Source organism: Myripristis murdjan, chromosome 17 (assembly GCF_902150065.1).
Source record: "Myripristis murdjan chromosome 17, fMyrMur1.1, whole genome shotgun sequence".
Lineage (NCBI taxonomy): Eukaryota > Metazoa > Chordata > Actinopteri > Holocentriformes > Holocentridae > Myripristis > Myripristis murdjan.
Window position 1 is genome coordinate 30,326,694 of NC_043996.1, and position 15,137 is coordinate 30,341,830.

The 15,137-nt window shown below is 44.3% G+C and overlaps 1 protein-coding gene across 1 annotated transcript in view; it reads left to right on the plus strand.

The window, feature by feature from the left end:
- basp1 (brain abundant, membrane attached signal protein 1) overlaps positions 1–12,923 on the plus strand; it is a 72,699-nt gene extending 59,776 nt beyond the window's left edge. The window contains exon 2 of the mRNA XM_030074886.1: positions 10,649–12,923. Within this exon, the coding sequence (XP_029930746.1) occupies positions 10,663–11,304 (642 nt within the window). The 5' untranslated portion in view covers positions 10,649–10,662 and the 3' untranslated portion in view covers positions 11,305–12,923. The remainder of the gene's footprint in view (positions 1–10,648) is intronic.
- The last annotated feature ends 2,214 nt before the right edge of the window (positions 12,924–15,137 follow it).

The following is a 15,137-nucleotide window of genomic DNA, read 5'->3' on the forward strand; positions in this document are numbered from 1 at the left end:
CATTCAGTCCATCATTCATGAGACTGCACGGTGCTAGGAGCATAAATAAATAATAAAATAAATAGTGTATGATAAGTTTTAGTGCGTGTTTGTGTTCCACAGGGTTATGGCTCTGGGGAAGAAGCTTTTTTTGAGTCTGAAGCTTTATTTATTTTGTATTTACAGATGATTCTATAGATTCTGTATTGTGTTGAGTTGTGTCAGCTGTTGTTGCCCTCCAATATGGCCGCCAGAAAACCGGCAGCCCTGTCCTGTAGTGAGGGATGGATTTTGTTATTTATTATAATTTTTTTTTTTTTTTTAAATGAAACGTTGATGAATACGGCATCAGGTCAGGTTTTAAAAAGTATTTCCACACCGACCTGCTGCAGGCGGAGGCATTTCCTCCGATCACTCACTCGCCGCGTTGAACTCGCTGTAATTATGAATCCGTTCCGTGACACTTTGAGTGATGTCAACTATGAATTAAAGCCGCGACCCTCCGGATGCGGGGCACAGATTAACCCCCGCCCCCCCCCGCCACCCGCCTCCTCCTCTGTAATGTATTAAAAGCAATGCAGGGCAAACAATGGCCATTTATTTACAGGCTAACGCCCCGATGACAAGTCCATGCATCTCTCTGAGGCCCGTTTGGCATATTTTCCCCGAGATTAACACCACCTGCCCCTTCTTTCCATTTTTTTCCACTGTGTTCAGCAGTTGCCCCCCCCCCTCAACCCAACCCAGCCACCCCCACCCCCCACCCTCCCCGGTCTCTCCCCGTTGCAAGCTGCTGACTTGGCAAAATGCATGATTGATCACTCAACTGTGGCTTTCTATGAAAAATCCCCGGGTCTACACATCAGTACACGATGGTTTTTTAATCGAGGATCAGATTTATCAAGGCGGCGGTGGCGGCGGCGAGCAGAATCCCCCCGGAGGAGGAGGCGGCCGGCCCGAGGAGCTCGCCTTTCCCCGTCTGACTTCCTCTCAGACTCCTCGCCGTCTCTCTCGCGCGCGCGACTCATCTGTCACGCCCACTCGCCTCGCCTCGCTTTTTCTTCCCAATCTCTGCCGCAATCCCTCCAACATCCCTTTCCCCCTTTTTTTTTTTTTTTTTTTTTTTTTTTTTTTACGACCCTCCACTCCTCCGCCGCTCCACCTTCGGCGTCGCTCTGTCCTCGCCGTGTAATTTCAGTCTCCTCCAAATTGCTTCTCCTCCCTCCCACGCAGCCGGGTTTGTCTATATTTTATTTCGCACATCCAAATTGGATGCTGCCTCCCGGGATCATTTACCTCTTTCTCTATCTGTTTCAGTCTGCGTCTCTGCCCCTCGCTCTCTCTTCCTCTCCGATGCCTCCTCTTCTTTCTCATTACTTACACACAGTGAGGGAAAATATTGAGGAGGCCCATCCCAGTATTGCCTCGCACAGTCCCCGTCTAAATTACCTCAAGGTTTAAAACTCCTCCTCTGTTGCGTCTCCGGCCCTTCATCTCCATCTTTCCTTTAAGACTGAAGTGGATTTAACAGGTGCGACCAATAAGATGTCGCAGCTTACATTTGGTTTAATCTGTAGCCTGCAGTCCCATTCATGGAAATGTGACCCGAGTCATTTCGACACACAGGTTGCGGACGCTGCAGCTTTAACCAAATTTTGAGAATGCATTGCATCACGACCCCTTGAATGAATATGATGATCACTTTTGCTGGTCATGCAGGGGCCGCTTGTGACTGAAAACCTTCCTGCCGGTCTGGTCTGGTCTCTGATTTTGCAGGAAGTTTAGTGAATCCAGTTCAATCGAAGCCCCCGGTGCAGACAGCCAAACAGTGCTGAGTATCTATCGCCTGCTCAGACAGTCTCAGTAGCACATTATGCCCTTATTTTCAGTGCATTTTAGCAGATTTGCAGCATCGGTGTGGCTCTTGGTGGACACGGCCTCCAGCGCGGTACATTCACTGTCAACCAACATCAACAGGAAAACACATTAAAGTCAAAACTCAGCGCTAAAATGGATTATTTTTGTTCATGAACATGAAGTCAGCTGTCTGGGCAACACCAAATTAATCACAACGCTCAGTATTCCTTTTTGTTTTAGGCTACAACTACTCAAAAGTCAGGTTTAGTCTAATTTTCAGGACAAGCAGGACAGCTGTTTGTTATTTGGGACTGTCCTGAATTTTCCAGGATGTCTGGTCGCCCTAATCGATCATCAATCCTGTTGCTGGGTTTGTCGTTAAGCCGTTTAGCCTTCAAATATTGCTGTGCTTCAAACAACAGAATACAATTTGCCAGTGGGATGAGATAATAGCATGTGTTTCCATTATGAATCAACTTATTTCAATAATTCTCTCAGATCAAGTGTCGTTTTCTTGATCCGAGTGGGCTGATCTGCCTCATTCTGCCTTGTTCAACATTCAAGATTCAAGCTCATCTTAGTGAAGGCGTGCGCTTCAGCACATTTACACTTGTTCCCAGAAAACTTCCTGAAAGACAATCCTGGAAAAGTCACCAACACTAATCAGCTAATCAGATTTTCTTGAATGGAATGCCGTTGTGTTGATCTTAGTGGCTGATCGGCCTTATTCTGCCTTGTTTCAACACATTTATATAAAAAATCCTGAAACTACATCAAAAACAAGTGGGATTATCTCACCCCACTGGCAGATTTTTTTTTTTTTTTTTACCTTGATGGAAGAAAAACAAGATTTGAACCCTGAAGATGAGGCTGAATGTCTTGATAGAGATTTTTTGAATGCAGGTTGGGTTTCTAAGCTTCTTACCGGCATGTGAAACTCATAATTCAGTGGATCCCCGACTCACTGCAGGATTTTCCAGCTTCTGTTGTGGCGGCTCCAGCCCGCCTGCGAGTCGAAGCACAGGTTTAAGACTCTCTAGACTCCATCTTGCACGTTTTTTTTTTTCTGTCTTTGTCTTCCTTTCAGCATATTGTAGGTTTTGCTTGTCATGCGTTCAGACCTCTGCGCCTCCCTCCCTGGCTCTCCGCTCTGGCAGATGGAGGTCCGCGGGAGGTCCTGGGGTCCCAGTAATCCCTGGCCTCTCAGCGGAGGCCGTGAGTCCGGGCTGGCAGGATCAGCGCACCGGCCGTCCAACATGACACGCTAAAGGTTACGGCTGTCGCTGTCCGGCTCTGCCCGGCCCCGTCACCGTCACCCCGCTTTGATGTCCTCCGGGAAATCGACTTGACGGCGCGCGGCCACAGCGGCGGCATAAATGAGAGTGTTAACGTTAATGAGAGTTTCTGGTTGAGGACGCAAGTGAGGAGTGAAAAGAGGGAGCGGAGGTGTTTCATTAAAATTTTAGGACGTCCGGTTGCTCCCCAGCAAATGTCCGAGTCATCACATCTAACTTTATATTAGTACTGAGTTTCTACACGTGTATAAGTGTGCGTGTGTAGAACTACAAAATGCAGTTTTAAGCCACTCTCACATTAGACGCTGTAAAAATAACAACAAAAAAAAAAAAAAAAAAAAGAAATAAGCTGGCCTGCTCACAAATAGAAAGTGTCGGAATGAATTTCACCTTAAAAACAAAAATGAAAATAAAATACTGTTCTGGCTCTTTATTCATTTAACATTTATCAGTCAGTCGACCAGGAACATAAAGGGCCTGCTGCAAAACAAACAACAAAACAAAATGGTTATGTTGAACAAAAATACAAATTTATCTTTAACACGTCTTTGGCATTTTTCTTTATTACTTACATTTGCTTATGTTTTTTACTGGATACAAGCGCTTCCTGCTGTACGCTCGCTTTGATTGGCCGAGATGGCAGAGAGATTTGAATAAGGGGACAGGATTGGACAAAACTTGGAAATGCAGCGGCCACAACGCTGTAAAAAGTTTGCGTGGCGGTCCGGGAGGAACCATGGCTGCGTCCGCCGCCTGGCGTGAACGACATCAGCGTTCATTATTTGTTAGCTGTAAACATTTCACACGTGTTCGGTTCAATCTGTGTGTTTACCGGCGATCCTCAGTGACACGCTGAGGGTCACGGCTGCCATTTTCAGACTCTGTGTCCAGCTCGGTCACCGTCACCTCGACAAGGCCGCCATTTTGATCTTCTCGGAGGCAGGCGATGATGTTTGATGGGGAGAGAGAGACACTTTTGAACGTTTTGAACGGAAACGTCTGTTTTCAGTGGCTCCTGGAAGAGAAACCCACAGCTGTCCCTCATAAACGCACAGAAAAACAAACATTATAAAATATTACAGGAATATTATAGGAAATCATAGGAATATTATAGGAGTATTATTGGAATATTACAGGAATATTATAGGAAATTATAGGAGTATTATTGAATATTACAGGAATGTTATAGAATATTATAGGAGTATTATGGAATATTACAAGAATATTATAGGAGTATTATGGAATATTGTAGGAATATTATGGATTATTATAGGAATAATATAGGATTATTATAGTGATGCTTCTTCTGGTAATCCATAAGTAGTGGATTATGAGTAATACTGGTGTGTGTGCTTGCTTGGGTTACCTTGACAACCAGTGTGTGTGTGTGTGTGTGTGTGTGTGTGTGTGTGAAGGTATGGTGAAGGTATAGATTACATGATTGCTGGAGGATGGTGGAAGCCTTCAGCAACATTACACACACACACACACTTTAACACACACTTTACCACACACACACACACACAGGAGTCTTGTTCATGGTCCTGGTACTCCATGGATCTACCCGGCTTGCTGCTTCCTGTTTGGTGCCGTGGGGAGCGCTCCTATTGGCTGCTGACAACGTTCATGTCATTGAACTCACCTGTTTGCATGAGCCGAGACTAAAGTCCTCCGATAACTTCTGATGATATGGAACATGTTTGATTTTATCGGATCGTCAAGACGAGTTGGGACGATCCAGACGTCGGGAGCGCATCCCGACTCCAGCAACACTCTCACGATCTTACGCCGGCATTGGAAATGTGTCTGCAGCGCTGAAAACGTTTGAAAAGGCCAACATCACTAATTCAATCTGAATTGTGAGCAATTTTGGAGACTCGTAAAACCCCTCTGTGTCCGTCAGCGGGCCGCCCCAAAATCCACGAAGGGGTTCCAAAGAATAACTGGGTCAGGACAGTGAAAGTGAGGTGAAGATAAAACAAAAACAAACAAATAAAACCTCTAAAGTCCTTGTAATCTCAAAAAACCGAGCAAGTCAGTCCGATACAATCATGAATGGATCTTCATGAAATGCTGCGGACAGATCAGCACCAGGGAACAGCTGATCATTGGACTTTGGGTGATTATTGATTTTTCTTTTAGCCATTAGACCTAACTCCAAATCCTGAGGTGTGTGTGTGTGTGTGTGTGTGTGTGTGTGTGTTTGCAAAGTCAAGAACAGCAAGTTGAAGAACAGCTGCAGAGCTTTTTGGGTTCCGGAGGAAGTTTACACTTCCAGATGTGTGTGTTCTACCCGCTCCTACCCGACATTTTCGGGTAGGGTCGGGTCTAAAATGTATGTGAATCAGTCGGGTAGGGTAGGGCTTCGGGTTCTGGTTCTGTGTTTTACTGTCGCCGTTGAAGGACGAAATATAAATGAGGCAGGCATGAAGCAGACGGAGAGAGAGAAGAACGGGGATAACAGTTTAGTGCTAAATTAAACCATTTTGTGCAGAACTACAGTAACTTTACTAACTTAGCATGTTTAATGAACAACTGAACATGTGAAGCTGCCTTTCGCCAACTATTAGGCCACTATCAACAAACATTTTGATATCGCTGAGAGGCTAAGACGAGGGAATTTGACCTGCTTGACTCGCTGGCTGGCTGTCAATAAAGCGATGATCCGATGCTGCATTTCATACCTTTACTGTTAAAAACTGTGAACCAAACATTTAAAATCATTGGCAATGCGGTCAGCAAAATGTGAGCCTCCCCCGCTCACCCCCCCCCCCCCCCCCCCCCCCCCCCCCCCCCCCCCCCCCCCCCCCCTCCAGCTCATTCAAAAAAAAAAAAACGCTCTCAAACCAGCTGATTTCACTACTGAGGTGAGTCGACATGTGCTCCCCATTCATAAAGTGACCATCAATAATAAACCTGGCACCAACACCAACTATTATGTCCGTTTTCTCACTGCTACTAGAATTTGAGCCACCGGCGCTGCTAAATAATGGCGAATTTGGTGATCTTTTTTTTTCCCTCTCCTTTGTTTTTTTGTTTTTTTTTTTCCGGGCTTTATCAGGCTGTCGGGCCTAAAGTTCGGCTAGTTAGTAGGGTAAGGTAGGGCAGGGGCTGGCCCAGTAGGGCCCGGTTAGGGTAGGGTCTTAATTTTCAGGTGTGTTCTCTGTGTGCTGTGGGTTTGACCCTCAAACTCCTCACCGTCTGCAGCTGGGAATGTTCCTGATCCATGAATTCGGCCTTATTCTGCCCTCGCGCTCTCTTTTAATCCACTGTAGATAAGAGTGTCAGCCAAACATCTACCTAAACTCGGTGTTTGCTCGGTTTTCTCCCCCCGGGCACCGACTCCATCATCGACATATAAAACCAGGCTGTGACTTCATAGCCGGGCAGCCAGACGTCCTTTGTGCAGTTGGCAGGTTAAATGAAGTCTTTTGTGGCTGAAGCGGAGCATTTCCTCCAGGTTGTCTCGGCCCTGCCCCGGCTCTTCAAACAGCAAAAACCACACGAGCAGCAGAGAGAAAGCGTGCCTTTCGCCAGGAACAGGGGCCATTGTCCGCCGCCGATGATTGCGAGGCATTGTGTCGGAGCGGTGTGAGGCGGCAGAGAGCCTCCTTTGTCAGCCGTGTAAAGCTGCGGCAGGAACGGCGGCCCTGCCAAACACTGACTGTGGACGTTCAGGAGATTGTTGCATGACTAGTGGAGTAATTCAGTCGCTGGCATTGGGGGCGATTAGCATTTTGAGTGGATTCAGCGCCGGCTCGCGGGGCGACTCTGTGAGTAGCCGGTCAAACATCTTCACTCGTCTGTTGTTTTTTTTTTTTTTTTTTTACTTGCAAACATCAGTTGCCGTCTGATTTCAGAGCAGTTTTGCATTCAGATTTCACATTTCCTGATAGCAGGCGTAACTATCCACCACAAAAAAACTTCCTTCTTCACAAATCATTTCACCTTATTTTCAGTATTTCTTGTTTTTCTTCAAACAAGGTAAAAAAAAAAAAAAAAAATCTGTCAATTGGATGAGATAATCCCATTTGTTTTCCAGATTCAAGAATCAAGATTTAATATTTTCCTGCCACAAAATTTAATTTTGGGATTTTGCCACAGTGTTCTCATGACAACAACAATCACAACAATCTTAATAAGAAATAAAACACCATAACACATAACCACCAACCCATGAAACATTTAGATCTTGTGCAAAATAAGAATAAAACGCCAGGTGCTTTAAAGTGCAGTAAAAATATATAATACAGTTGTAGTTTCCAACCTGTCTCCAGAATTTTATTTGAATCATTCAGTCATTTTCTTGATCCTGGTGGCTGATCTGCCTCTTTCTGCCTTGATTCAACACATTTATACTGAAAAAAACCTGAAACAAGTGAAACTGCACTGGAAAGAAATGGGATTATCTCATCCCACTGGCAGATTTTTTTACCTTTCTGGGAAAAAAAACAAGATTTAAACACTGAAGATGAGACTAAATAACTTTTTTCCACAATGTACTATACTGCTAAATAAAAACAGCTAGGAGATGTGTATCATGTAGTGAAGCAAAAGCAGAGGATATTTGGAGACAGGATTTGTAAAAAAAAAAAAAAAAAAAAAAAAAAGCCAAATTGGCACATGCAACCCACCTCAGTTTAGGATTAGGGTTTGCATTCATTTGCATTTAATTTCAAGTCCACATTTTGTGAATTATATTTACCGTGCAGCTGTTGGAGCTTATTAAAGCAGATCTGCTATTTGAGTGCACAAATTCAGCAACTTTAACCGTATGGTCTTACTGGGAAACATGTCTGAAGACGTGGAGCTGGCCACCGTTTCTCAATGTTTGTACTTGCAGATATGTTTGTGCTGGAAAATGCCGAGGACAGCATTTTGTGCTCGCTCACCCAGAGAAACTCCCAAGTCACTTTCTTATTGCCCTGCTCATTTTTCAGCATCTGAGTGGAAAAAAAAACAAAAAAACCACCGCAGTCAGAATATCAGACAGACTCATTTGCTTTGCAGACGCCTGAGAACTCAAAGCTAAAACAATTAAGCTTTTTTTTTTTTTTTTTAATTGATTTTCACTCGAGATGAAGAGTTTCCTCCCAAAACCTTCAAGTGGCGCCTCCTTCTTCTTTTTTTTCTTCTTCTTTTTTTTTTTTTTTTTAATAAAACAATCAAATTAAAATGAATATCAGTGTTTTTTTTAATCACTAATAATAACGTATTTCAGCATTTGGCTGCACTGCAACTGCAGGCAATATGAAGGTGAAGCATTTTGGAAAATTACTTTGCAGATATTTTCACTTTTAATTAAGTTTATCAGCGCAGGATTTAAAGCGGGGCAAATGTTTCACGGCTCAGATCGTCTCCAGTGAGTAGACGACACAACCAGAATGCCAAACTCTTTTGTTTTTTTTTTCCTCCTCCTCGCCCTATCAGCGCTCAGACTTCATTTTCCAAACAACGAGCTGCACCGGGCCGAAGTCTCTGCCGCTGATAAGTCTGATTTGTGGCTGGTACTGAAGTCCTCTCCCCCATCGAGGGGACAGATGGTGATTATCCAGGAAAAAAAAAAAAAAAAAAAAGCTTCAGAGGAGTCATAACCAAAAGAGCGAGCCAGGAATCTGCAGGTGTGTGTGTGTGTGTGTGTGTGGTCTTCCAGCCTGACGAACACAGTGCATCTACCTGCCTGTGTCACCAGCTCTTCATCAACACGCAGAGAGGGAGCAGGGATTTATTTTACTCTACCAGACACAACTCCATTTTTTATCTGGAAAAAAAAAAAAAAAGTCTCAATATCACACCTGCAGCTCACTCTCCTCACTCTCTAACCGCAGTGACAGTGTGCACTTTTTTGCATTTTCTTTCATTTTTATATTTCATTCAGAACTAACTAACTCACATAGCCTAAAGGAAATGTATTTATGAAATGATGAGGCACGACAAAGGGTTTGACTGGATCTGCTTTTGCATAAACTGCTGCACACGTGTGGCTTCAAGAATCACTGCTGCATACATGGGAGGGGTGGGATCTTCAGCGGGAGGTCAAAGGTCAACAGTAGAAGCCAAATAGAAATGGTGGGAACCTGAAGATTAATTTGAGATGCAGCTCAGCTCTGTGTGTCAAGTTCTTATAGTCATAAATCCAGAATATTGAGTTTTGGTGTATTTAGTTATAGTGTATAAGGGTTAGAACATTATTATAGGAGCATATGAAGATATGTGTTTAGTTATGTGTCATAAGTTGCAGCAGCAGTTCTTGGGTTGATACCATTTGCATTTACACTGATTTGGTGCAAAATTGGTACCATTTTTGACCACTCGAGAATCAACACACATGGTCAAAAATCCTTCCAAAACACCAAACGAGGACTCAGAGACCTTGAGGACCACCACGGAAAAATTCACACTTTGATTTTGGTGTCAAAATCCTTTGAAATTTGGAGATTACTGTAAGAAGTGTGACTGGGAGGCAGGGATTCTGTTCTGGAAATCGCTCAGAAACTCCTTTTTATTGTCATTATACATAAGAAAGTCATATATTTTGATCCTAGTGGAGCTGATCTGCCTTCTTCTGCCCTGTTTCAACATATTTATACACGTTTCCAGGAAAAACAAAATGAAACTCCATCGGAAACGAGTTGGATTATCTCATCCCAGTGGCAAATCTTTTTTTTTTTTTTTTTTTTTTGGACACGATTTGAACAGTGAAGATGCGACTAAATGACTTGTGAGTGAGTCTTTGCAGTGGAGGATGTAGACGGGCCTGCCGAGTCCGAGTCCGAGTCGCGTGTGAAAAGTCTAAAACGCATTAGTGCCGTCTGTCTGAGGTGTGAATTCAATTAGCCGGGTGCAGCAAGCCTCTGAGGAACTTAAAAGGCTATTTGATAGGAGTGTTGTCTCAGTAACAGATATTTTAATTTCCTCTTGCTCTCGGCGTCTCAGCTGTGGAAGCACTTTTTGCATTCGTAATTAGAGGTTCCCGATCTGGGAGGCGAGAAACGAGGCGCGCTCAGACTCGGCGGTCTGGGACGAGGGGATAGACGGAGAAAACCGCCTCATTTTTGGGTACAATGTGTAAATTGAATCTACATCTTCTCCTATATACACTCTACTGTCTGCTGCTACCATACTGCCTCTATCTATGATCATAACTAATATTGTTTGGGCTTTTTTTTTTTTTTATCCTATTTGATGTGAAATATCACCTGGAAAACTTTTTTTGTAAGTGCACGGCTTCCGTATCGAGTCGATGTGAACTATTTTAACCTCTGATTATGTCGCTGTCGGACTGCTGCCTTGATTTTGCGCTGACCTTTTTTATGATTGCTATTTACGTTTTGCTGATTTTGCTCATCTTTATTGTTTTATGTTTTGTCTGCATTTCTGTCACAGTTTCTGCTTTCTTGATTATGGCTCTTACAAAGGAAGCTTGATTACCTGCTTAAAGAAAAAGCTGCAGGAAAATAGAAATGGATGGTTTTCTATGAAACCAAATTAATACATTTGTCTCTTCTGCTCCACAGGCCAGAGGCTAAAAATGGGAGGCAAGCTCAGCAAAAAGAAGAAGGGATACAACGTAAACGATGACAAGGCCAAAGACAAGGACGCCAAAGCGGAGGGGGCGTCCGCTGAGGAAAGCGAAGCGCCGAAGGACAACAAGGACGAGGCCCCGGCCGCCACCGACACCAAGGAGGTAGCGAACAACACGGCGGCCAAGGAGGCGCCCGCTGCCGACGCCGCGGCGCCCAAAGAGGAAGAGAAGAATGCCGCCGCGAAGGAGCCCGAGAAACCTGCCGCCAACGCCGAGGCGAAAGCAGAGGCGCCCAAGAGCGCCGAGCCCGCCAAGGCCGAGGAGAAACCGGCGGCCGCGGCCCCGGCGAAAGAGTCGGCCCCCGCCGCCAAGGAGCCGGAGGCCAAGGCCGCGGCTCCCGAGAGCAAAGATGAGGCCGACGCCAAAAAGACTGAGGCCCCCGCGGCTCCAGCAGCCAAAGCCGAGGCGGCCCCCGCCACCTCCCCCGACCCCAAGCCCACAGAGGCGGCGGCGGCCACCCCCGCCCCGGCAAAGGAGGCCGCCGCGGCCCCTAGTTCAACACCAGCCGCCGAACCTGCCGCACCGGGCAAGGAGGCGAACGCCACAGAGGCACCAAGCAAGGATCAAACCGTAGCAGTTCAAGATTAATGGACAGCTTCTTTTCGGAAATGAAAAATTAAGTACCTAACACAACAACGACGAAGTTAAAAAAAAGAAAAAAAAGATGAAAATAAAATTAACTAGCCCACCCATATTATGATAATAACAATAATAATAATAATTGTAGCAATGACGATGATGATGATGATGATGATGATGATGATGACGTGTTGAAGGAGGAGGACTGGGACAACCACCTCGAGAAGAAGAGTCTCCCACTGCTGCAGATGATTATTACTATTATTATTGTTATGTTTATTCTATTTTTTTCTGCTGTAGTATTTGAACTTTGATACGAGTCTGTGTCGGCCATGCGCCTCTCCATTCCACCTCCATCACCCCCCTCCTCCTCCTCCTCCCACCCCCTGCCTCCCCCCTCCCTCACACGCTCAAGGGGTTTACCCTGACTCCCAGGTCGTCCTGTCCCGTGTTCACCTGGAGCGCCTGCGGCTGACGTCTGAAAGCGAAGCCGGGAAACGGGACAGAGGGGGGGCTTAACAATCTCTTTACCAGCTGGACTCGCATTTAATCCGTCCAAACTCCAACCTCCCCCCCCTCCCCGCTTCCTCTGCAGAGCGCCGTGTCCTTGGCTTTGGCCCGGTACCTCCTCTTTTTCGGTGCCGTGGAATAATTATGGTCACGCCCTTTTTTTAAAACCCCCGTAGTCTGCAGCTTTTTGGTATTTTGGATTGTTTTTTGCGGTGATCGTGGTTGCCCTGTTAACTCGCTACCTGTTTTCCCCTCGGGGGGTCGACGCCACTTTTTTTCCTTAACGGCCAGAGCTCAGAGGAACTTTTCTTGCACCGGGAGGACAATTTTCGTCGAGAGAGAGAGGATCGAGAGCCTTCAGGCGTTCTAAGGCATTCCAGCGGTCGAAGGAAAGGCAGGCGATACAGAATCCAACCCGCGCACCACGCTAAGAAATTTTTTCGGATTACCTTCTAGATTTTGTACCGAGACCCTTAGTTATATTGTAGATGTGCTAAGCGGTTTTTTAATGTTTGTAATACTCGTAGAAAACCTGAAAAGCCTCTGCTGAGGTTTTCGGGGATCTGCAATGTTCTTAGGAAGTCTGACGGAAATCCTCTGTTCCTCTTTCCAAAATCTGACAAAGTCTGTGTTTTTTCCTCAACGGCCCCTTCTAGACGAGATGATTTCCATTATTTGTTTTTAGAAGACATATCTCTGTCACAGGCCTCGGCAAAACAGCAGCCCCAAATCCATTTTGAAGAGATTTCGTTTTAACCGCTTAGAGATGTTTGGAGATTCAGGTTGACGTCGGTAAATCTCTCAAAAGCAGACGTTACCGACTTCCGAAGGCGTTCCTGCGATTGTCGCAAACGTCCGGCCCTCGCTGCGTCGCCCCAAACCTCGAGCGCTTGCCGTCTAAGCGGGCTAAAACAACCCGGCGGGTGTGTTTTGTCCAGGTATGTTTTTTTTTTTTTTTTTTTTAATCAGCGTAGCTCAGCGGCTCTCGGTCCACAAACGAAGGACGAAGGAACCGTAAACGCATGAGAAGAAACGAACCATCAGCAACCTGTTTGAGCTACTGTGGTCCATGCACTGCAAAAAATAAAAATAAATAAAAAAAAAAAAAAAAAAAAAAACGTCTTAACAAGTCTCATCTTCAGTGTTTGAATCTTGCTTTTCATCAAACAAGGTTAAAAAAAAATAATAATAAAAATAAAACGCTGCCAGCGGGATGCCCGCCTGTTTCCCGCGCTAAGCAACTTGTTTCCAGAATTTTCTCCAGTCAAGTGTCATTTTCTCAATCCCAGTGGGGCTAATCTGCCTTATTCTGCCTTGTTTCAACACATTTATACTGAAGTTCCCGAAACAAGTGAAACTGCACCGGGAAACGAGCGGGATTATCTCGTCCCAACTGGCAGATTTTTTTTTTTTTAATCTTGTCGGAAGAAAAACAAGATTTGAGCACCGCATTCGACTTGTTGAAGGATTTTTTTTTTTTTTTTTTTTTTTTTTTGCAGTGTGTCTCCATGGCGACCTTACGTCACGTTATCATTATGGGATGGTAGAGCCTTGCACATGGAAGGGAGCCTCCGATTTTTTTTTTTTTTACCATTTTCATCCCTCACATGTTCTCTTCTCCTTTTCAGCCATATATATATTACATATACGTACATATATGTAGGTATATATGTATATATTTACTCATCATGGCCATCCATTCGCCAGCGTTTGAGTTGGACCCAGCTGACACACAATGTTTTTCTCCCAGCAAACATCGAACCGTAGCAGCAACCAACCCTGACGGAGCGTTGTGTGTCACCTGGCTCGGTTTTCTCTTCCTCTTCTTGACTAAGTAACTTGCATGTCCGTGGTTTGGGTGAACCTGTAGTCCTGTCTTTTGGTCAAGTGGAAAAAAAAAAAAAAAAAAAATTATTATTATTATTATTTTTCAGTCTGCATCCATGGCAACTACAGTTGATATTTTCATTCCGTGTCTCACCACTGCTATCTCCACACCACCTGTCATTCAAACAACAACAACAACAACAACAACAAAAAAAGATATGGAAATTGATGCATTCAAAATTATATGTACTTGTATAAATGGTGCAACAGTAATAAAATGTAAGAAATTGATTGAAACTTGAGGATATCGCACAGGTTTTTTTTTTTGTCCCATGCACTATAAACAATGGAGGGAGGTGAAAATGTCTTAAATAAATTCACAACACACAAACCACACGGCCTGAAGATACGTAAATATTATTTTAAAGGAGCAATTCACCCAAAATGCCAAGACAGCTAGCCGCCCCCCGGTGCAGTCCGTCTGTTCAGGAAGTTTCCGTGTGATTTGGCGAAGTTTCCCGTCGGCCACCACCTGCCCCTGGTTTCCATGGATACCCAACATCATCCGCAGCCCCACACCTGGACCACAGCTTCCAGGTGCATAGGAGCTCCTCAGCAGGAAGTGGTTTCTCCGAGGGCTGTGGATTATGGGGGATATGATCTGCGTCTGCTGCTGTCGAATTTTTTCACCCAGAAAAACGCTTAACCCTTTTGAATTGGAAAAAAATCCCTTTTTTTCTTTAGAAATATTTTAAAAAATTACTTTGGTCTGTGCGCATGTAATTTTTGTTTTGGGAGGCGGCATGAACTTTCAATTTTTCTGATAATATAGATTTATCTATCTATCTATCCATCTATCTATCTATCTATCCATATATCCATACAAGTAAAATTGTATTTGTGTGTGGATATTTGTATATAGACAAATACAGTTTTACTTTTTTCAATGGGTTATAGTTTATCTTTTTTATTTGTATTTTTTGTTACTTTTATTTTTACTTTTTCTTACTTTTGTGTTGTACTGCATTTTTTTTTTTTTTTTTTTTTTTTTTTTTTTACAGGATATAATTTTGTGTTAAGGTTGTGTGGGAAAATACCTGGTTTGTATTTTGGGTGAACTGCCTCTTTAATATTTGTGCACTGACTCAGTGACCCTTAAACAAACTGGACTTAAACCTAATCAGTTATTGGATAAATAGTGTTGTGAAAATGAACTCTTGACATCGCCACACAATATTTAAAGCTACGTTCTGAAAAAGGCTGTGATTAATTTCACTGGAAGCGCTGAAAATAACCAAATACGTCCCAAACCGTGGGTGTGGGCGGTGGCTCACCTGTGGAAACCCTGCCTCCTCCCTCCCTCTCTGCCTCACCTTGCCCGTGTGGCAGCAGCCGGCACAGTTTCAGCCGCCGCCGCCGCTCCGTCTCTGGAGTGCGAGACATTAATACACACTAGGACAGACTTATTTTAAGGTGCTGAGAGTGTGAAATCTGGGTTAGATCAG